This window comes from Erpetoichthys calabaricus, chromosome 7 (genome assembly GCF_900747795.2).
Source record: "Erpetoichthys calabaricus chromosome 7, fErpCal1.3, whole genome shotgun sequence".
NCBI classification, from domain to species: Eukaryota; Metazoa; Chordata; class Cladistia; order Polypteriformes; family Polypteridae; genus Erpetoichthys; species Erpetoichthys calabaricus.
Window position 1 is genome coordinate 162,415,785 of NC_041400.2, and position 19,727 is coordinate 162,435,511.

A 19,727-nucleotide genomic window follows, 5' to 3' on the forward strand; every position below is an offset into this window, starting at 1 on the left:
GTATAGGAATGTCCAGTCATTTATCACTACATACCACGAAGCTAGATTTACTTTTTGTTTTTCGGGCTCCTGGCCATCATGTATTACTCTCGCCATAAGGGATTTCTAAATCCACATTTATAAAAGTGCAGCCAGTTGAGGATTAAATCTGAAAGGATTAAGCCCCTATCACACTACGTGATTTTTCCATCAATTTTCAGTTAGAAACTTCATTTATTTAATTTTAGCGAGCCATTGGCAGTTGTGGCACACTCCCATGACCCCCAGTTGTATATTCGGCCATCCCAACAATTCTGTTTGATCAATGTGCGAATAACCCCGACAAAATTAAACAAGTCATAGGGCAGGCTCTGTGTTTTAGAACTCCGAAGAGAGGCCTGTCTGATATTTTGGGTGATGTACCACACCTTTAAAGCATTCGTACAACACCGGCTCTATCAAGCAGCATGTCACTGCGGAAAAAGTGGCAAGCTCACAAGGCCAGAGAAATGTGAAACTGTGGTGGAAAGTCATCAGAGTCCTGTAATTATTGGTCATCGCCTGTGATTTCTAGTTGTGTAATTTGACATCCTCAGGGAACAAGATCAGAAAGGGCAGTTGTCAAGTTTGACAGCCCCCCACCTAGGAGATGTGCGATGTCATGCCGGGCTTAGTTGTGTGGCTGTGACACTGTGGATTATAGCTTTCCTTTTGATTTTCCTTCAAATTGTATCAATTAAAGAAATAATGAACTTATTAATGCCTAATTAAATTTCTTGCTACCGTCCATCGTTGTAGCTTAAGCAATACTTTAACTCTTTCAGGGCTGATGTCGACTTTCGTCAAAAGGAGGAGTTGACGATGGCAATCAACTGTAAACTGTGACAAAACCAACTGTTATGTTTTAGTTGGACTCTCGTTGCCTGAAGGAACATTAGATTGATTGGTTTGACCGAGATTTCCTGCGCTCGTGTGAGTACCAAGGCGCACACAACGGCAACAATGAGACTGACATCTGGCGAGAGATCAAATCGAATGCGTAAAGCAGAATACTCCACAGATGACATTTTGCCTATTATCTCTGAACTGGACTATGACTTGTTGGTACTCCGATTTTGATACAAGGGGCTGAAAACGAATGTGAGGTTCCAGCTTCAGCTGATTGGTCTCCAGCTAATCGTGGTACTGACAATGTTCACCAGGTAGAACTGCCACGTAACAATGATAAGAGGTAGAAACCACATTACAATGCACTGCAACCGTGATCGCTGCTGCCCCAGCCACATGAAGACAGCCTGGCAGCAAACCTGCCACACATTCTTCACTGCATGCAGCAACAGATGTTTTACGTTGATTTCTGTGCGAAACCATTGCTTTTCAGAAACTATTTTTTGGAAAAAATATTCAGCCCTCAAAGAGTTAAGACCGACTTCCCATAAAGCATAATAAAATCCAAGACTGGTTGAAACATGTTACCAGGCCGTTAACACGTTTAATAGTACTGCCACTCACCTCTAGACTATTCTGCTTCTTCCTGTGAAAAAGCAAAGGTTTTAACAATAAGAAGATGAAGCTCATTAGCAAAGGATCACAGTACCAGAGCTAAAGTATCAAAATGTTAAAAAAAACAACATCTAAACCATAAAGACGCGCATAGAAATTCAAGAACCAGAAACATCCTGGAGTCTTTGTTGTTCTTAGTGAATCGTATCCACAAGCTCAGATGATCAGGAGATGCCAGACACCGACTTTTCTGCAGTTGCTTAAATCAGCGGGTCTCAAGATCAGTCCTGGGAGTCTGCAGGTTTTGTTCCAAACAGTTTAATAATCAGCGAGTCATTTTCATCCTAAATTGATCTCATTGTTTAATTAGCTGTCATTATTAATTCTTATTTTGCATTCAGGAAGCTGCATTAGTGTTAGTTGTATATTTATAAGAAATAAAGGAAGCAAATGCCACAAAAGTATCCAAATAATGTGATTTTAAGTAAATGACAAAATAAAGACATTTAAAAGCAAAAAATGAATTCCTGTGCATGTAATATGTACATTCCTGCTTCATTCAATAAAATTTCACAGCCAGTTTATAATTTTGATATTAATATAAAAAAATTAATGTCGAAGTCCAATTATTATAGGAGTTGGTTGGAATGAAACCTGCAGCCTCGGGGGGCCTACAGGACTGAACTTGAGAAGGACCGGCTTACACAACGTCAGGAATTACACTTGCTCACCTCTGGTGGTCCCTACTTTAGCAAAGCACTGGTCAAAATACCCATAAAATGGCAGTGCCCATCAAAATTCAAGCTAGCTTTGCAGAAAGATATTTAAAGATCTTTCAAATAAATATAAAAATTATGGACTCTACACTCTCAAAAACCATTGTAGAAAATGGACATTTTATTCTAAAGATAAAAAACATTCTAACCAGTCATAACAAATCACTTTTCTTCAGTGAAAAGGGGATAATGCATTGGATTCACTAAAGCAGTAATCTTCAAAGTGTGGTCTGTGGACCACCAGTGGAGCCAAAGTGTGAGTCAAATGTTCTGTAAGCTGGTAGTCATCCGAGCAATGTGACTTTTAAAAATCACTCAGACACAATTTGTTAAGCACTTACATAAGTAATTATTTATAACAATCAAGGCTGCTGACTGACATCAGTGCTACTAAATCAATACACTTGGATACACGAGAAACTCCTTTACAACTACCACTATAAAGCAGAACTTACCTTCTGACTTTCTTGCTTCACTACACACCTTCCTGTTGAGGGAAACAGAGAGGGGTGACAACACATCTTCACCCTCCGCTTCTCTCCAGGCCAGCTGATCTCGGTCACTAAACTCGTTTCTCTTCTAACGTTACTCTGTCAGCCTTTGGAGGCCACGTCTGGCCAAGTCAGCCCTTTAAGTGCTGGTGAGATGCACACTAATGCGGATAGCCATAAACCTCAACAAACAGCAGGCAGCCTAAGAGGTCATTATGGATCACTACCTGAAATCCGGGACTTTGAAATGCAAATATAGAAATGCTGGAATTGAATCTTATTTTTACATAAACTCCTTTCATAAAGTAAATTTGTAAAACTAAATGAGTACAAGAGCCACCTATTAACGAAATCCTGCCAGTGTCAGATTTGACCACTGCACTAAGGCATCCATGTCCTCTGAAAATCCTTACCTTTCTGCTCTCTGTTAGACATCTGCTGGCGATTTGCTAACCACTTGTCATGCTACTTTTTGCTAAAGACATTTTTGAAAGGATAATATGCCAGGATTGAAGAGAACAAACAGGATTAAAAGGAGTCTGCAATGATGCTATGACCCTCGACTCCGTCTTCAAGGTCACCCCGTTTTTCCTTTTAGGCGAGTTTTTTTTTTTCCTCTTCACTCTGGCTTGAAAGATCAGAGGGGGTCCAGCAGGGGTCCTAGACCTCTGAAAAGAAAACATTGAAAAGGACTGTAAACAATAAATCACATTTTAGGAAAATATTACAAAGATATTATGACATTGACTTGTAAAAAACAACAACAACATCTACAGTACTGACAGCCTTTAGCAGATGGCATGGAATGTCAAATATAAATTTCCTAGAAGGATCACTGTGGCTTAAATTTGCATTTTCTGTTCATATAGTTTACCAGTAATGTGAAACAGTAACATTTGATTTTCTTTATTGAAAAACAATATAAAGAAGAAAAAAAAAAAAAAAACAAATGAACTATGAAATAAGACATTTCAACAGTAGCCCCCCATTTTATTATTCATTGAACTAGAAACTTAAATATTTTAAGTATGTAGACATCTATAAAGACATTTTAAATATACATATAATGTGGTATATACATGGGTATTAAGATACAAGTGTTTCAGTGCTATAATAATAATAAACATTACAGTAATAACATTGTGCTCACAGTTTGCCAATTCCCAATTTCTGTCCATGAACACAAGTTTGCCCCCCCCCCCATACAGTTTGCATGGACGTACAGTATTAGGAAGGCCTCCTTCCTTCAGGAGAAGTGCGTTTTTGCAGTGCTGTGTTAAACAGATAACTTTAGAGCTTTAAGACATTTTATACACATCTACACATACAGTATTACCGTGCTACAGTGTACATAAACATTTTCACAAAATATTAACATTTTTTAATTCAAAATTGGTGTCTAATGCTGCCAAGGCACAGTGTTGCAAATCCAATAAAAAGTACACACAACCCCTCATTATGTGGCTCTATAAAACAAAGATTTGATCCTAGGAGGGTAAACTGAAAGACTATGGCTAGAAATTCTCACCACTCTATAAAGTAGCTTCTCACAAGCAGCACAAGTGGGGGTCTCGTGACCCTGACCACAATACAATGGACTTGTTGCATTAATATCAAGAATGCTTCTATAATCCTCTGTAGGCTTATTAGGATTCTACTAATAGTTAAGAGGTCTGAAGACAAACTTAATGCTTTCTTGGACAAACACCCTTCTTTCAACCTTCTTGATGATCTAGTGCAGTTTAAAGCTGCAGTACTGAACTAGAGTTTATTTAAAGGCGACCGCTTAGGCTTTTCTTTCTTTTAATAGCAAAGAGTACCCCTTTCACGTAGGAGCTTTGATGCAGGGATTCCTGGTATTTTGGGCTATACTAGACCAGTAACGTCACCAGTCCACTCTTGTCTGGTAATTTACATGAAAACAGCTGCAGCGTTTTATGGACCCCCCCCCCCAAATGAAAGAATACATATAGCCTTTTAAAACAGAAAAATACAACTGTTACCCTAAAAATTACATCCAAAAACTTTCATTCTTCCTCTTTTGTCATCTTTGCGAAGGTTTGACCAGATAGGAACAAATTTAGCTCTGCTACAAAGGCATACACAGTACAATCTAAGAGACTTTTAGTGCTCACAACATTAACTTTCAACCTAATTTTGAATACATATTTGAAATACAGCAAAAAGTTTCTTAGCATATCATCTTTTCCAAAAATGCGAAGTGCATCATATACTCAAAAAATGCAGTTGAAGTCAGAAGTTTACATACACTTCTTTAAGGCTTGCTTTATAACCCCTCCACAGATTTTAGACTAAAATATAAATTTAGCATATTGTTTAAGACATCTACTTTGTTGCAGGACAAAAGTAATTTTTCCAACAATGTTCAAAGACAGAGTTTGTTAGTATAAAATCTGTGGAGAGGTGATAAAGCGAGTTTTAAAGAATTCACCCTAAGTGCATGTAAACTTTGGACTTCAACTGTAAGCAGTACATCCGTTTGTGGCAGTAAAACGACTGAGTCACTGTAAAAATGAACAGTGCAGTCCCATCCACTCATCCAACGGTTTGACAAACCACAGTTCTAAAATATATAAAAAACAAAACAAAACCAAATTCTCAACACACACATCTGAAATTCCCGCCTGCATGCGCAGGCTGAGGCGCTCTGTAACCAAGGCCAGCCCACCCTACAGTTTGACTCGCTCTCTAGGCCCTTGTGTTCGATTAGTGTCTGCAATCATCTTTATGCTTTTATAGTACATCTGCACGAGTTACTGGAAGCAAACACCCACAGAGAAAGCGGGCTGACCTGTAGTTTTCAAAGAGCATTTAGTGTGTGCAAAACTAAAAGCACACAAATAGAAGACAACCTTTGAAAGCAATGCCAGTGGCTGAAAATGCTCGTCTTTTGCACCTTTAAAATGCGATCTGTTCAAAGATTTGTCAATTGGTCACGTCTGTTTTGGGGCTAATATTGAAAGAAACATTTTCTACTATTTGAGTCAAATGATTTATTATGTGTTCAATCATCTGCTTATTGTTTTCTTTATTGCAAATATAAGTATTGTTACATTCATTATTTTATGTACATTTCCATAGGTGTACCCACACACAATGTGTAAGTTACAATTTTCAAACTGGCCAATCTGAAAAGCGCTGCGTATACATAGTGCAATGCAAAATTTGGATCAGATATCTTTCATGCCTCTTAATTCACAAGAGGCAAAGTATATGGTTTGGCTTTTTCAGAATTGAAGTAATATACTTGGAACACAGACTTGGCATAAGTGCCAATTTACTTAAAAGCCCCCTACAAATGTTGTGGAGGAGACAATTCCCTATTTGTATACAATGACGCCATACTTGCCTTCTATGTGTATAAAACAAAACAGAGGCGATTCTCATCCAAGTGCCATGAAGTAGTCTTAGTAAGGGCAGCACTGAATAAAGTAGGTCCGAGTTTGGCCTACAAACTAAACGGGCTGCTTTTGAACATTACTTGCGCTTAATGGTACAGTAGATAGTGCATGTTAACTTCCCCAAACCTGTGAAAATTTTCTTTTACAGTATAATTCAAAAAAAAGTGCTGAACTTTCAAGAACAGTGCATGACTTCATGAAAGATTCTTGGTCATCTACACCCAAAAACAAGACTTGAGGCTGAAACTTAAAATGTGCACATAAGAGAAATTATCCTGATAGAAGAGATTAAACTGGACATGTTGGTTACTAAAACACTTCTACACCTTCTGTGTCCTCATCCTCCTTCTCTGCCAAGTTGCTCACAGAGCCCAGGCTCTGAACAATACTTGTTGGTATAACTGGTCTCGTAGACCACGTTCGTAAAGACGCAAATGGAAAAGAGGATGACAGTCGAGTAGGTGCATGAAAGCTTGAGAAAAAAAGCTTTTTTGTGTTGCCTGCATGCATGTTGTGTGCCATCTTCTCCATTTCATTCTTCAAATCCTCTATCTCTGCGGCAAGGTCCGAAACCTTTTTCATCGTTAATACGGATCCTCCTCCAAAGATCTGTGCCTCTGGAATCCAACGCAGATATCTCTGCAGCCATATTTTGATTGCAGGGCCATCCAGACATGGGAGGATTAAGCCGTGGTAGTCCAGAGGTTTTCTCTGCCATGACTCATAGAACTGTCTGGTAGCAGAAAGTTGCATCTCTGTCGCGTTAATCCATTTTCCTATTCGCATCCCAGATAACATTTTTTTTAAATTATCAGTTTCTTCTTTAAAAAAGCTCTTTCTTGGGGATGGCTTTGATGAAGAATTTGGCAAAGAGAACTGCCTCTGGTGCTGGAAAGAAGAAGAAAAATACATTTTAAAAAAGTACACGAGTATTTAAATTTAAATACGAACTGCTAACCAGTGTGCCAGACAACTAAAATGTATAACTTAACAAGAGAGAAACCACATGGCAGGCACCTACACCTCACTGTGGCACTTCATGACTGCCTGTTTATGACAATCACGTGGGTAGTCAGTATTATATGTGGTCAGAGAAAGAGAAGCATAGGAAGCCATGAGTTGGTTGATGTATACAACATGCTGGTCCAGTTCGATATTACACAGTGACTGCCAACTGGTAGGATGGGAAAAATAGTAACATGGCAAAACTGGCATGAATGAATTGGTTTTGTTTATTGTGGATGTCAGCCAATTATGAGCAAAATACAAAAATAATCTTAACTAACAAAACGTATACAGCAGTATTTGCTAATTACCACACTACTGAACCATAACAACGTACAGGTTTGGAAATGCTGAGCGAGTACAATTACAAAATTGAAATGCAAAAAAATCTGAAACCTGCTAACAAGGGTTTCCCTTCTTGTTCATTATGCTAATAGGTCTAAAAGTCTTAAAACCACGGGATTAAAGATCCACTTGTTTCCAAATCCAACAAGAGTAATTTGAAACCAAAAGGTCATAAGACAGAGATGCTTGAATTGCTTTTTCTTTAATGGCCAAGATCTAAAGTCCAGCGAACAAGGTACTCCAACTAGCCCTGGACTAAGACTACTGGGCTTGCTCACATATTTAAAGCTACCACAATTGTTACCGATTTTCAAGAACCCTTTTACATACTTCGTAAAACCATCATGCCCAGGCACCAGCTCGCCTCGACTTTATTTTGGAAACAGGCTATGAAACTAGCTGGAGTCACAAAGAGGACCTCAAGGATGCCTTACGTCTGCAACACCTGGAAATGTAAGAGACACGCCGAAATAAAAGCAGGATGCATTCAATAGTCCACTTACTTGGGACAAAGACTGAGAAGGAAATGAACCATCAGAAAAGGAAAAGCAAGGCGAAAAGGTTTTAGAAAGCATCTACCATCCATCATAGTGGACAATGTTTAATCGCTGTTAAATAAGACGGATTAACTGTCTGCTCTTATAGGCAGTCAAGGGTGTCAAGAAACGCTCATTTATGCCAACCGCAATATTCCTGTATAATACCTCACTTTGACTGTAACTGCCAAATTAGGGGTTTTTTTTGGTTCTTTTTCGGTTGTGTGTGTGTGTGTGTAAGAACCACACACATGAAGACATACATATACAAACACACCCATTTCTATCTACTTATTTACAGACCTTCTGCTGTAAAAATCTAAATTTACTCCTAGGTACACAAACTTGTGTTTATCAAGATTCACTGCATGACCCTGACAAAGTTGCTCAGCCTGCTAAATAAATATGCAACTTTACTGAAAAAGGATGGCTGGAGGACAATCATAATCACACAGATATATAAAATGAAAACCTCTTAGGCAACAGTTTTACATAACAGTTTATTGATACGCAAGGTTAAATCAACTGGATCAATTTCATTTGTCTTCACATTTCCAAGGTACACTGGGGCAAATGAGCGACTGCCAGTGTACCATTCTGCCATGCGTTTACATGTCCTGTGACTTGCACATGATCTTTGGTGGTCAAACCCAGATCTGACGGATATAAAATGATTGATAACTACAGCTGGGCCCTCAGATAGTACACTTAGGAATTTGGACCTGCATAACTATAAATACTAATTACTTAAGTTATAAAGTAGAGAAAAGCCAAGCAAAATGCCACCTTTTATTGGCTAACTAGAAAGATTACAATATGCAAGCTTTCGAGGCAACTCGGGCCTGAGTTGCCTCGAAAGTTTGCATATTGTAATCTTTCTAGTTAGCCAATAAAAGGTGGCATTTTGCTTGGCTTTTCTCTACATTCATAATGGCTAACACGGTACAGCACCCTAGTACTTAAGTTATAAAGTAAAAAATTACAAAAGTATTAAACATTTGCACTTTTAAAGCAAACACAGGAAATGGCGCACTAATGAAAAATGCAAACAAAATTTTTAATTAGGTGGGCAAAGTTTGTTTAGGGTACGAAAAATGCTCTTTAGAGGAAAAGTGTTGGGTGTCCACATCTTCATCCTGTGTTGTGAACTTCTACAGTTAAAAACACTTTTCACACATATATGGTCTCCTATCTGTTGTAGCCACTTGCTTAACCACAACCTTTTATTTTAAGTAACTCGTATCAACAAAGGCACATCTTTTGTTGTTTTCAACAAACTCTCAAAACATATCCGGATCTGAGGGTAAATGCTCAGATATGGACTTGCTTTGTAGTTTACAGCAATACCAGTGAAGCCTTTATATTTAAAATTATTCTACAAGATAATGACAATGACCACAACAGGATGTCTGATAATTTAACAACAAAGGAGATCAGTAGGTAGTTATCCACATAATAAATTTCATAGTTTTGTAGAACTGATGGGGTCATCATTGTTATGTGTAGAGTGAAGACTGCTCTGGTTAAAGCTGGTGTACAGTATATATTATATTCATGAATTCAGGTTTACATGACATATTGCCTCTCAGCATAACTACCACTAAAACTTACTTTTGGACGATAGGGTTTCCTAAGAGCCTTGTCCTGTTTTGGCTTCTCCACATACAGTGGATTAGTGAAAAGAGCCTGAACCTTCCAATCAAACTGAAGTGACCAGTCCCACACTGAAGGAATCATCAATGAGTGCCTCTGTGAGTCGGGGTACTCCAGCTGCCAAAGCAAGCAGAGAGGATTAAATAGCTAGAAGTTTTTAATGAAGGTATTTCCACACAAAACATCTGTAACATGCAAACAGGACCACAAACAAGTAAAGCAATTCACCGTACCACCTAAGATATGAATTCATTGGGAACCCTTTTCTGATACCCTGAAATCCATTCACAGTATTAGATATGTCTATCGTCCCAAGTAATATCAAACAGCTTTATAATTACCAAAAATCTAATCAAACAGACCATTTACTCCTAGATGTGTAATTTACTTTAAATAGGAGTGCAAGGTCTAAAAAAGTAATACTCCTGTTGGAGAGTAATGAGATATTGCATCTGTGTGTGTCCCATGTGTCACAAGCAACTGCTCCAGAGGTTAATCTATGCGTGGAATTTTCAAATGCATGCATCAGAGGTTGAGAAAAACAATGCAGCAAGTAAGGTGGGGCTGACAAAAACCGGACAAGGCCGATAACCTGTGCGGATTTAACAGCTAAGCCAACACCTTAAAGTGTGAGCAGAAAGGAAGAGTATACAGTAGATTGTCATATGGAGTATGAATTTCAGCTTCTGAGACACCAAGTAAAAAATGTACGAAGGCAATATATATTGTTGTAAAGCACAAACACAAAGACTTTCAAGTCGTTTATGAAATGGAATTAAAAACGTGCTTTGCTCTTGAATAGCAAAAATTCTTCTTCTGCCCATTTCAGAAATTGTTAAGCCAGAAATCAATACCTTTGTTGCTGTATCTCTTTGGTGCTGAGAATTGAAGAGAAAAGTGCTGAAGAGAGGAATATGGACACTGTCGGACACAACCGTCAGGTAGGTTTCAGAGAATTGAAATGCTGGTGCATGCTGCTGTAGTAATTGCCAAACACACTCCAAAAACAGTAGAAACAATGGACTTTGTGACTACAGGGGTGGGAAAAATAAATTAAAAATAATGAGAAACACCCATAATATGCACTTCTCTGCATCAAAAGCTAAAAAAAAAATATACACATTCAATAAAAATCATTAAGAGTGAACATACCAGCATAATCTTGAAACAAAAAATGTGTAGAGTGTCTTTGAAAATGGATTCAGTCAGCATAAAAAAAAAATTGGATTTCCTCATATATAATTACAGCAACCAGTAAAACCAATATGCAAAATTAAGTTGTTAAAAGCTTGCTGCAAAGGTCCTCACACTAAAATTTTGAATTTTTTTCTAACAAGTGGTAATATTTATCAGTTTTTTTTTTGTTTTGTTTTTTTTTTTTTTTTAGAAGATTCTATGCTCAGATAAAAGCCTGCATGGTGCCATCCTAAACAGATGGGGTAGTAGGACAAGTATCACATGATGGCCATGTCATAAAATGCCAGAAAAGAGGTAGTTTCTGGAATGATACAAAATTTTCAAAAACTGAGTAACTCTAATCCATGTCCAAAACAATGTCACATCTACTTTAAAATAATCCTTCAGAGTATTTCTCCTCTTTTGTACGGTACAACAGTGTACTGAAAGAATAAAGCATATGGGAAAGGGTACACCACTACCTAAAAAGTAACAGCATATACTCCAGAGCTCAGTACAGTCTCATATACAGAAGTGGGATGAACATTAAACTAGTGTGTGGTTCACTTTAAGTGGTCACTTCTATTTAAGGATGCGTTTAAATATCTAGGATCCATGGTAGCCCGTGATGGAGACCTGAAGGCAGATATGTCTGCAGGGTGAAAATGTGGATGGAATAACTAGAAGCAGCTATCTAGAGTACTTTGTGATCAAATCACGGAAAGGGTCAAAGGCGAGCAAGTTCAGCAATGATGTATGGAGCTAAAACATGGGCAGTAAGAGAACACAGGAGAAGAAGCTGGATATGGCAGGAATGAGAATGTTGAGATGGATGTGTGGAATTACCAAAAAAAAAAAAAATGAATAAGAAACAAGACAAGACAATTGGAGGTACAACAGAAGTGGAACAGATATTCAAGAAAGTACAGGAAAGTACCTTGAAGTGGTAGGACACGTGGGGAGGAAAGAACAAACATGTGGGCAAAAGAGTGATGGGAACAGAAGTACAAGGGAAAACAAAGCATGGTGGATGAATAAAAAAAGCCTTGAAGGAAAAAAGTGTTTACCTTGGGGAGGAGATGCAGGACTAAGCTGTATGGAGAAGGCTGAACAGATACATCAACCCGACATTAAAAGGCAAAAGAAGAAGAAGGTCTCTTCTATTAAAGACTATGCTCACCATCAACATGTTACAACCCTGTGACTTGGGAGTTGATACAAGGGGACAATCCCTCTTACCTTGAGGATCATAAGAGGGGACTAAAGGAATGTGGCACCTGGAAGGGCATCTGGCTTTCATTTTTTGTTTTCAAATACACCCCATTTAAAAGATGGAGTCCATGCAACAATAATCTCTAAGGAATTCCAAAAGTAGGGATTTTATTCAAATGTAGAAAGGAGGTTGCCCTGACAGGCCAAAAATCATTTATTGGCCTTTAAAATGTTTATTAAATGTCACCTACAAGAATAAGGGGGAAATTGCTTGGGTTGAATTTTTAGAAAAAAGGTGTCTATAATACTCCAACAATTTAAAAGTAAAATGGAAAAAATGCAAGTCCTTCAGTGATCTAGCAAAAATAGTGACATAAATATCACAAAGACAAAGACTTATGCCCACTGATTGACTGGTACGGAAATAGAGGAGGGTTAGATAAATTTACTTGATCTTGGAAGTGGCTCAAAAACAATTTCCTAATGTAATCCAAACTGCAGTGGTTAGTTCTTCTGCCTCAGAAATCAATGAAATTGGGTTTGAATCTCAGCTCATATCAGTTTGGGATTTCCTCCTGGTATTCCATTTTTCCGCTCACTTCCTAAAGAAACCCAAGTTAACTAGCAACTTTAAACAGCCTCAAGCTTTTCAGATCAGATTAAAGTGGCTCATGATCCTCATTAAGATCTAGTTTAAACATGGATTTGCCAAAACAAAAAAGTCAGTAAAATGACAGTATGCAATGTAATTTCATGTGATTATATGCTAGAAAAATAAAACCTGATTTAACAAGCATACAGAGAGAGTATCTTGAAGTCAAACAGCATGTCATTTCAGAATTACAAATTTCATCTTGTTGTTTTTATTTCATCTGCATAGAGCCATTTTGTGGTTTGCTTCACCAATTTTGAGTGTTTGAAGTTTCAGAGAGACATACAAACTCAAATAACATACTTCAAATTTAAAAAAAAAAAAAAAACTTCATCAATTTAAAATCACACCAAATCAAAGTATCATACATAAGAAACTACACATATTTTGAGGAGGATTTTATGATGAAAAGATAAAACATTACAAACCTCCTTCTCCTTCTGATAAAGATGATTACAACGATCAAGAAAGCTGTGACCACCCACTACCCATTCCTTCTGAATAAGGCTTTGGAAGCCAGGTGTAGTCCTGTAATATGGATCCAGCATCACTTGAACCAAGCTTGAAAACAAACAACAAAGGTCTGAACAGTCCTCTTCTAAGAAGATAAAAAGAAAAAAAAAAGGTTATAATGGATATTAAAGCTTAAAAAGCCTTTTAAGATGAAAATAGGCACACACATTTTTTCCCTTTGATCCACTGAGTTGTATCACTCCCACTTCTGATTTTCACAATTGAAGAACAATAAAGATGCCCACTATGGTATTTTATAAACAATTTGAGATCCTTACCTCTACACTTGATGCACTATGAAGCGGAGAACAAAAGAACAGAGCCTTAAACGATACATTCAGAGAAGTAAAATGCCAGTGAAGCCTGATTTGTATTACAGCCTGGGATACAGCCTTGTAAATTGTACCATGTTAGCTTATTATGAATGAAGAGAAAAGCCAAGCAAAATGACACCTTTTATTGGCTAACTAAAATGATTACAATATGCAAGCTTTTGAGGCAACGCAGGCCCCTTCTTCAGGCTTGTTGACTTTATTCTCGACATATAGTTTTTTTTCCTTCACTGTGGCCCTAACACGCTTACAAAGGGCTATACCACTAATAGCATTATAAATGTAAGTTGCAGTTTTATTTTTTATGTATATAGCTTAGCTTGAAGCAAGGTCCATACTAATGCAGTTTGCCTAAATGATGGTTCAGTTGGTAAAGATATCATCACCAAGTTGCACTTCGTTTTATTTTATTTTTATTTGGTGAATACTGTGTAATGCACCTGGGCTTAAAGTAATAGTATTACTGGAAGTTTCACTATTATTTATTAGTTTAAATATTATGCAGTTTAATGATGGCAAAGCGGTTTAAAAAGTCACTTTAACATGTCAGTAGACAGAGAATATTAACATTAACAGAAAGTGTAGTTGGTTTACAAAAAATATTTACTATTTATTCCTTTTCTAAGATGTGTTCAGTGCAATACAACTTTTGACAAGCACCTCTGGATATTTTACTAAGTCTAAATGCCTCTTTGGATGGTTGAAAATATGTTGCCAAAATTTTAGTTTGTTTGCAAACTTTGTTTAATAAAAAGGTTCTATATTTTGACTGCATCTGTCATGCAATGTGATTCCTTCTCTTCATTAGTGCTACCCCCTTGAAAACTATCACTTTATGGGGCCATGCAAACCTGTATTGATACTTGTGTGCACATTAAAATATTTTTTTGTACAATGTACAGTCCTCATGACAGTGGAATAGGTTATTCTTAGCCAGTAATTGCAGTGGAAAATGTGGTTAACATCCACTCATGCATGGGAAAAAAATACCGTCCAATGCTGTGAAACCGGGATAATTTAGAAAAATATCGTGATATAGAATTTGTTATACCACGCAGCACTACATAATGTTAAATTATTTCTTATTCTAAAAAGAGAAACAGTCACTTAAAGTAAAAAAGTGAGCACTTTTTTCTTCTGTAAGAAACTAAAAAGCTCTCTATGGACGGAGAACAAATCAGCATCGCACACATTTCAGCTGCCACAAGATTCAAACTTAAGACTACATGTGATGGATCAGCCGATGTGTTGTATCTCCTCGTGCCAACATCCTGCCATAGATTGGTGGAAAATGTGCAAAAGATTACTAGACTTGCATCTATAAAAGTATGTTGCAACAAATGAGAATTGTGAATTTACAATACAGAAAGCTGCAATTTATCTTTGTGCACTGATCACCCTAAAACATTACCACAAGGGCAAAAATGTTTGGTATATTGAATTTAGTAAATTACACTTGTATTCATCTTTGAATTTAGGGCTGATATCCACATGACTTACCTATCATTAACACACAACTGTTCTCTTCTTCCAAACTCAATACAATTTCTGTTGCTTTGTTCAGACATTCTCTGAAATTAAAGGTCATAGTATTAAAGTGCATTCTAATTCAGTTACAAAATTGTATTGGTTAAGAGGAGGAAAAGCACCAATTATAACTCAAAAGTTTGATATAATGTTTTTTTTTAACTCACTGTATTTTTTCCAGCCATCCAGTATTTTCTATTGAAGAAAACCATTTTACATCAGATAACCAAAACTCAGCTGTGTTATCTGCCAACATAAACAAAAGAAATTTAATAAAGCACCACTTCCAAAAAGCACAATCAACATCTCAAGCACTTGCAGATAGTTTATCATCTTTTTAACATTAATGAGTGGCTATTTAATCAAGAAAAAAAATTGTGTTCCCCTTTACCACCTGATTATGGTAGAAGCAGTCTTCATATACTGTACAACTGGACATTCTTCAGATCAGAGGTTTTGCCCCCCTAAGACAAATTACAAAGAGGGCTTGTCCACACAATACATTAAAGGTGAATTAAAGCCAAAATACTTTAGGATGATTTCAGCATTGGGTTTATAAAGAATTATATCATCATGAACCATCTGGTTTATCTTAGCACATTTACATTCTAAATTTATTCTCTGACATTCTGTCCAGTAAATGATATACTTTATAAAATCCATACAAAATATTCAAATTCAAACATGTACTATTGAATTAGTGAATTCCAAAATAGAGAAAAGCCAAGCAAAATGACACCTTTTATTGGCTAACTAGAAAGATTACAATATGCAAGCTTTCGAGGCAACTCAGGCCCCTTCTTCAGGCAAGATGTAATGAATTCCAAAAGAATTTCAGATACTTCCATTTAAACAGATTCTTTAGAGCTGTATTTGTTATTGTTTTAACAAAATGCTTTTAAACTCTAGCCCGCCAGTGAACCAATCCGTTTGGTTTGTAATATTTGCTATTGTAAAATTTGTATTTGCATCATTAGCTGGTGAAAAAAAAAAAAAACGCTAAATGGATGCATTGATTAGGTTAACAACAGGGCAAGAGCTGAACTGTTAAAAGATGTATACAGTGTATACAGCAAAAGGTTGCAATCTCCAACTCCAGATAATTCAAAATAAAGGCAGGAGAGAGACAAAGGCATTTATTTTATTGTTAATTCTGGTACACAAGCTTTAAAATTACAGTAAATTGAACATATGCAGTTAAAGTTTTTGATGCCTTTGAAGTTACCTGGATTTCTGCATTCATTACTTATAATAATGTAGTCTGACAGACAGCTATGTCACAATGGTACACAATACTACTACTCCTTTAACTAATAAGCCCATAAAGAAACAATAGCATTCCTTGTCAAATACTAAATACATTGTTTAGGTGACTACTAAGGTCTAAGGACAAAAGCATGTGGGCCATTAGGCTAATGACTTCTTGAAAAGATAATTAGGTAATCTCTTGAACCTGTCAAAAATCTGCCCATGGCACCACTGTAAGGAAACACTGAAAAATGATGAACAAGAATGATGTTCGCGGATAGACATCCTGAAGGAAGCCACTGCTTTCCAAATGATAAATTGGTGTTGGTTAGAAGTCCACAAGAGTCCACCCTGATGAACCAAGGACAATGTTCTGCGGACACAGGAGACGAAAGCTAAAAACTAGGAGAGATATGCACAATACTGGATTTGCTCCTGGAAGGAATCCCAGTAATGTCAACGATGTAAAACACTTCTGTAAGTTGACATGGTCTAAAATTCTGTTGGACAAATCTGATTGGCAGCTATGGGAAATATTCAGCGGCTCGCATACTTTTTCCAGCCTGGCCTGTAGATATGATCACTACTGAAGGGAAGTACATGTACTTGTGTGTCATTAGTAGGAGCAGAATGTGTTTCTGTGTAATTGTGTTTTAATTAATCATATAAATGTAGTCTAATCTTCAACAAATGAAGAAATCTGGGTAATTAAAAAGGCCTCACTAACGCTTTCTCAAAACAGCATCAAGCGGTCTCAAAATTATTTAAATGTTTGCTGAACATCATGTTTTATCAATTAAAACCAATTTCAGACACTTTTACTTGAGCTCACCAATATAATAGCATATTACCCAAAGGCAAGGGCTAAATGACTAAAACCATCATAATAAATTCCTCAGTGTAATTCTGAGCAAGTTATTCTGAATAAGTATTAAATGAAAAAAATGATGGTACGCATATAAAATAGATAGCCAAAACACATTGCATGAGATGTCAGGTAGTCAACAGGCCACAAAGTCAAGTGTACTCCTTAATAATCCTATTCCAGATGCTCATCTTACAATATGCAGCAGAGAGGATCACGTTTGGAGCACTGTATCTTTTATCATTCAGTGCAGTTTTCAAGGTATGCATGGATTAAGAGAGAACTTTAATAAGGTGATTGCATCATTGTTCTTTCCAAATCTAAACACACTGAGAAATACTGGAACAGTCGGCCACAAACTTTATAGATTGAGAAGTATTAAAAGAACACCTATATTTCACATTATTTTCATCATACTTTTCTTGCTGTATTTCAAAACACCCACACTACTGGGAGACACTAATGCGTGCACTGTCCCATCAGATGTAAGCTGAAGAAAGAGCATGATGCAAAATCTTACCAATCAAGAAGAACTGCTTAAATTTATTGTACGATTGCTGAAGGTCAGCTAGGGGCAGAAAACCAGAAGAAAAGTCTTGTGTTTTCACAGGATACATCTGGTTCTGGCAAACTGCATTGGTCATCCTGTTAAAAACAATAAGAGTTGACTTCAAAGTGTCACGTATTACTCCTGGATACTGTTAACCACTCAAAAATCACGTAGACCTGTAAAGACTTTTCTTCTAATGGTTGCAAATTTAAAAAGTCTACAACAGAGAAAGTCTTCATCTCAAACTTTTCTAGAGCATTCCTTCACTTTTGATAAACCATTGCGTTATTTAGAGCAAAAGACTGTTGAAGTAAAAAAAATTGCCAGAAGAAAACAAGGATGCTTAAAACAATACAAATTCTACAGACTTTAGGGAAGTTCCTTTTGCCACATGAAGGTAATAATTACAAGTACAATTTGGTAGACCAGTGGAAATTATTGAAACATTGACATGTTTAGGGAACCTTTACTGGCTTCAAATAGGGTTGCCCTCCTTAACTCAGATTTTGGGACCTCAGACAGAACATTAGATTGCAGGTTAGTGGGAAATTTCTGCCCCAATTGGAATAGCTCAGTACCTCTGGATTTTGTCTACAAATAAGTTTATCAAAGTGTCTGGTTACTATAGTAACTTCCCCTTCACCACCATAGTCTAGTTCAAGTCTTTAGACCAGGGGCACTCAATGGCTGCAGGTTTTTTTTGCAAACTAATTAAAAGCTAATAAATGCTCCTGAGGAAGTTAATGCTCAAACAACATTTGTCTTCTTTATTTAATTAAAACTTGCTGGTTAAGATTCCCACCCCTTTTATTTTTAAACAGCACGTTCACTGTTTTTAATTGTGTCTTGTTTTAACAAGTTGCCAATTAACAATGAGAAAGACATGAATAATCATAGCCAGATTTATACCTATGTATGTTTAGTATGAAGCATCAGTTTAAAAAAAATATTTGGAAAGAAGAAAAGGTCTGCTCCAGTCTAAGAAAAAAAAAAATCCACAAAGTAAATTTGAACTAACTTTGTAGAATGAACATCTAATATGCCAAAAAAAATAATTGGTATCAGCTGGAATTTGCTTCTAATTAAAAATTAGACTAACCCAAAAGAAAACACAACACACACAAACCTGAAGCTACTGTAACCCTCCAGGATTGAAATTAAAGTACCCATGTTTATTTTATTTATTAACCAGTCTATACCTAACCTATTGTCACAATCCCAGTGTACTTAACACAAAAGCGTGATTGCTGACACAAGCTGCTAATATGAGGTCCCTGTGTGAGCTTGCTACATTCTATTTCAGTCACAGGGTTAACACTTTCAATAATTCACATAGAACCTTGACTAGAACTACCCTTTTCAGAAAGGAAACTAATGGAGTAAAATTATTTAGAGATGATAAACATATTTACCTGTCCACAAACATTTGGTATACCTGTGAAGTTCCATCATCTTGAACATTGGGTAAGGCAGACATTTTAAACAAAGCAGAGCCATTACTGTGAGACCAGCACCAAAGCTGTAAAGAGCACAATTGCATACGTCAATCATGTATAATTAAATAAATATAAAAAATATATAAATAATTTGGTGATCTGACATCATATGCTTTCTTGTACTTCTGATTTCAATTCAAAGCAAATATATCTAGCATATAAATTATATACCTAATTATGAAATCATAGCCATTCCTTCCAAATGAAAAACATTTCTGCTGAGAAATCCAACCCAGAATGATAGGAAGTGGTGGCAAACTAACAGATCAGGATGTGCTCTGACCGGAAGCAAAAGCAGATGCAAAACTGGGGATTTGACTGCTGCATCCAGGTATGCCAAAAAGTCATGTACAGTGATCCCTCGCTATATCGCACTTCGCCTTTTGCGGCTTCACTCCATCGCGGATTTTATATGTAAGCATATTTAAATATATATCGCAGATTTT

General features: G+C 36.7%; 1 protein-coding gene across 2 annotated transcripts in view; it reads right to left on the bottom strand.

The window, feature by feature from the left end:
- Positions 1-6,322: 6,322 nt before the first annotated feature.
- Positions 6,323-19,727, bottom strand: part of mtmr12 (myotubularin related protein 12) — a 67,979-nt gene continuing 54,574 nt past the window's right edge. The window contains exons 9-16 of one of the 2 annotated variants that reach the window (XM_051929607.1): positions 19,198-19,304; positions 17,756-17,880; positions 15,290-15,368; positions 15,096-15,166; positions 13,179-13,345; positions 10,565-10,741; positions 9,669-9,827; positions 6,323-7,059 (exon numbers count right to left, since the gene is read on the bottom strand). In XM_051929607.1, coding sequence (XP_051785567.1) covers positions 6,481-7,059; positions 9,669-9,827; positions 10,565-10,741; positions 13,179-13,345; positions 15,096-15,166; positions 15,290-15,368; positions 17,756-17,880; positions 19,198-19,304 — 1,464 coding nt within the window. In that variant the 3' untranslated portion in view covers positions 6,323-6,480. Of the gene's footprint in view, positions 7,060-9,668; positions 9,828-10,564; positions 10,742-13,178; positions 13,349-15,095; positions 15,167-15,289; positions 15,369-17,755; positions 17,881-19,197; positions 19,305-19,727 lie in introns of both variants that reach the window. The other variant, XM_028805635.2, reaches the window with a different exon arrangement.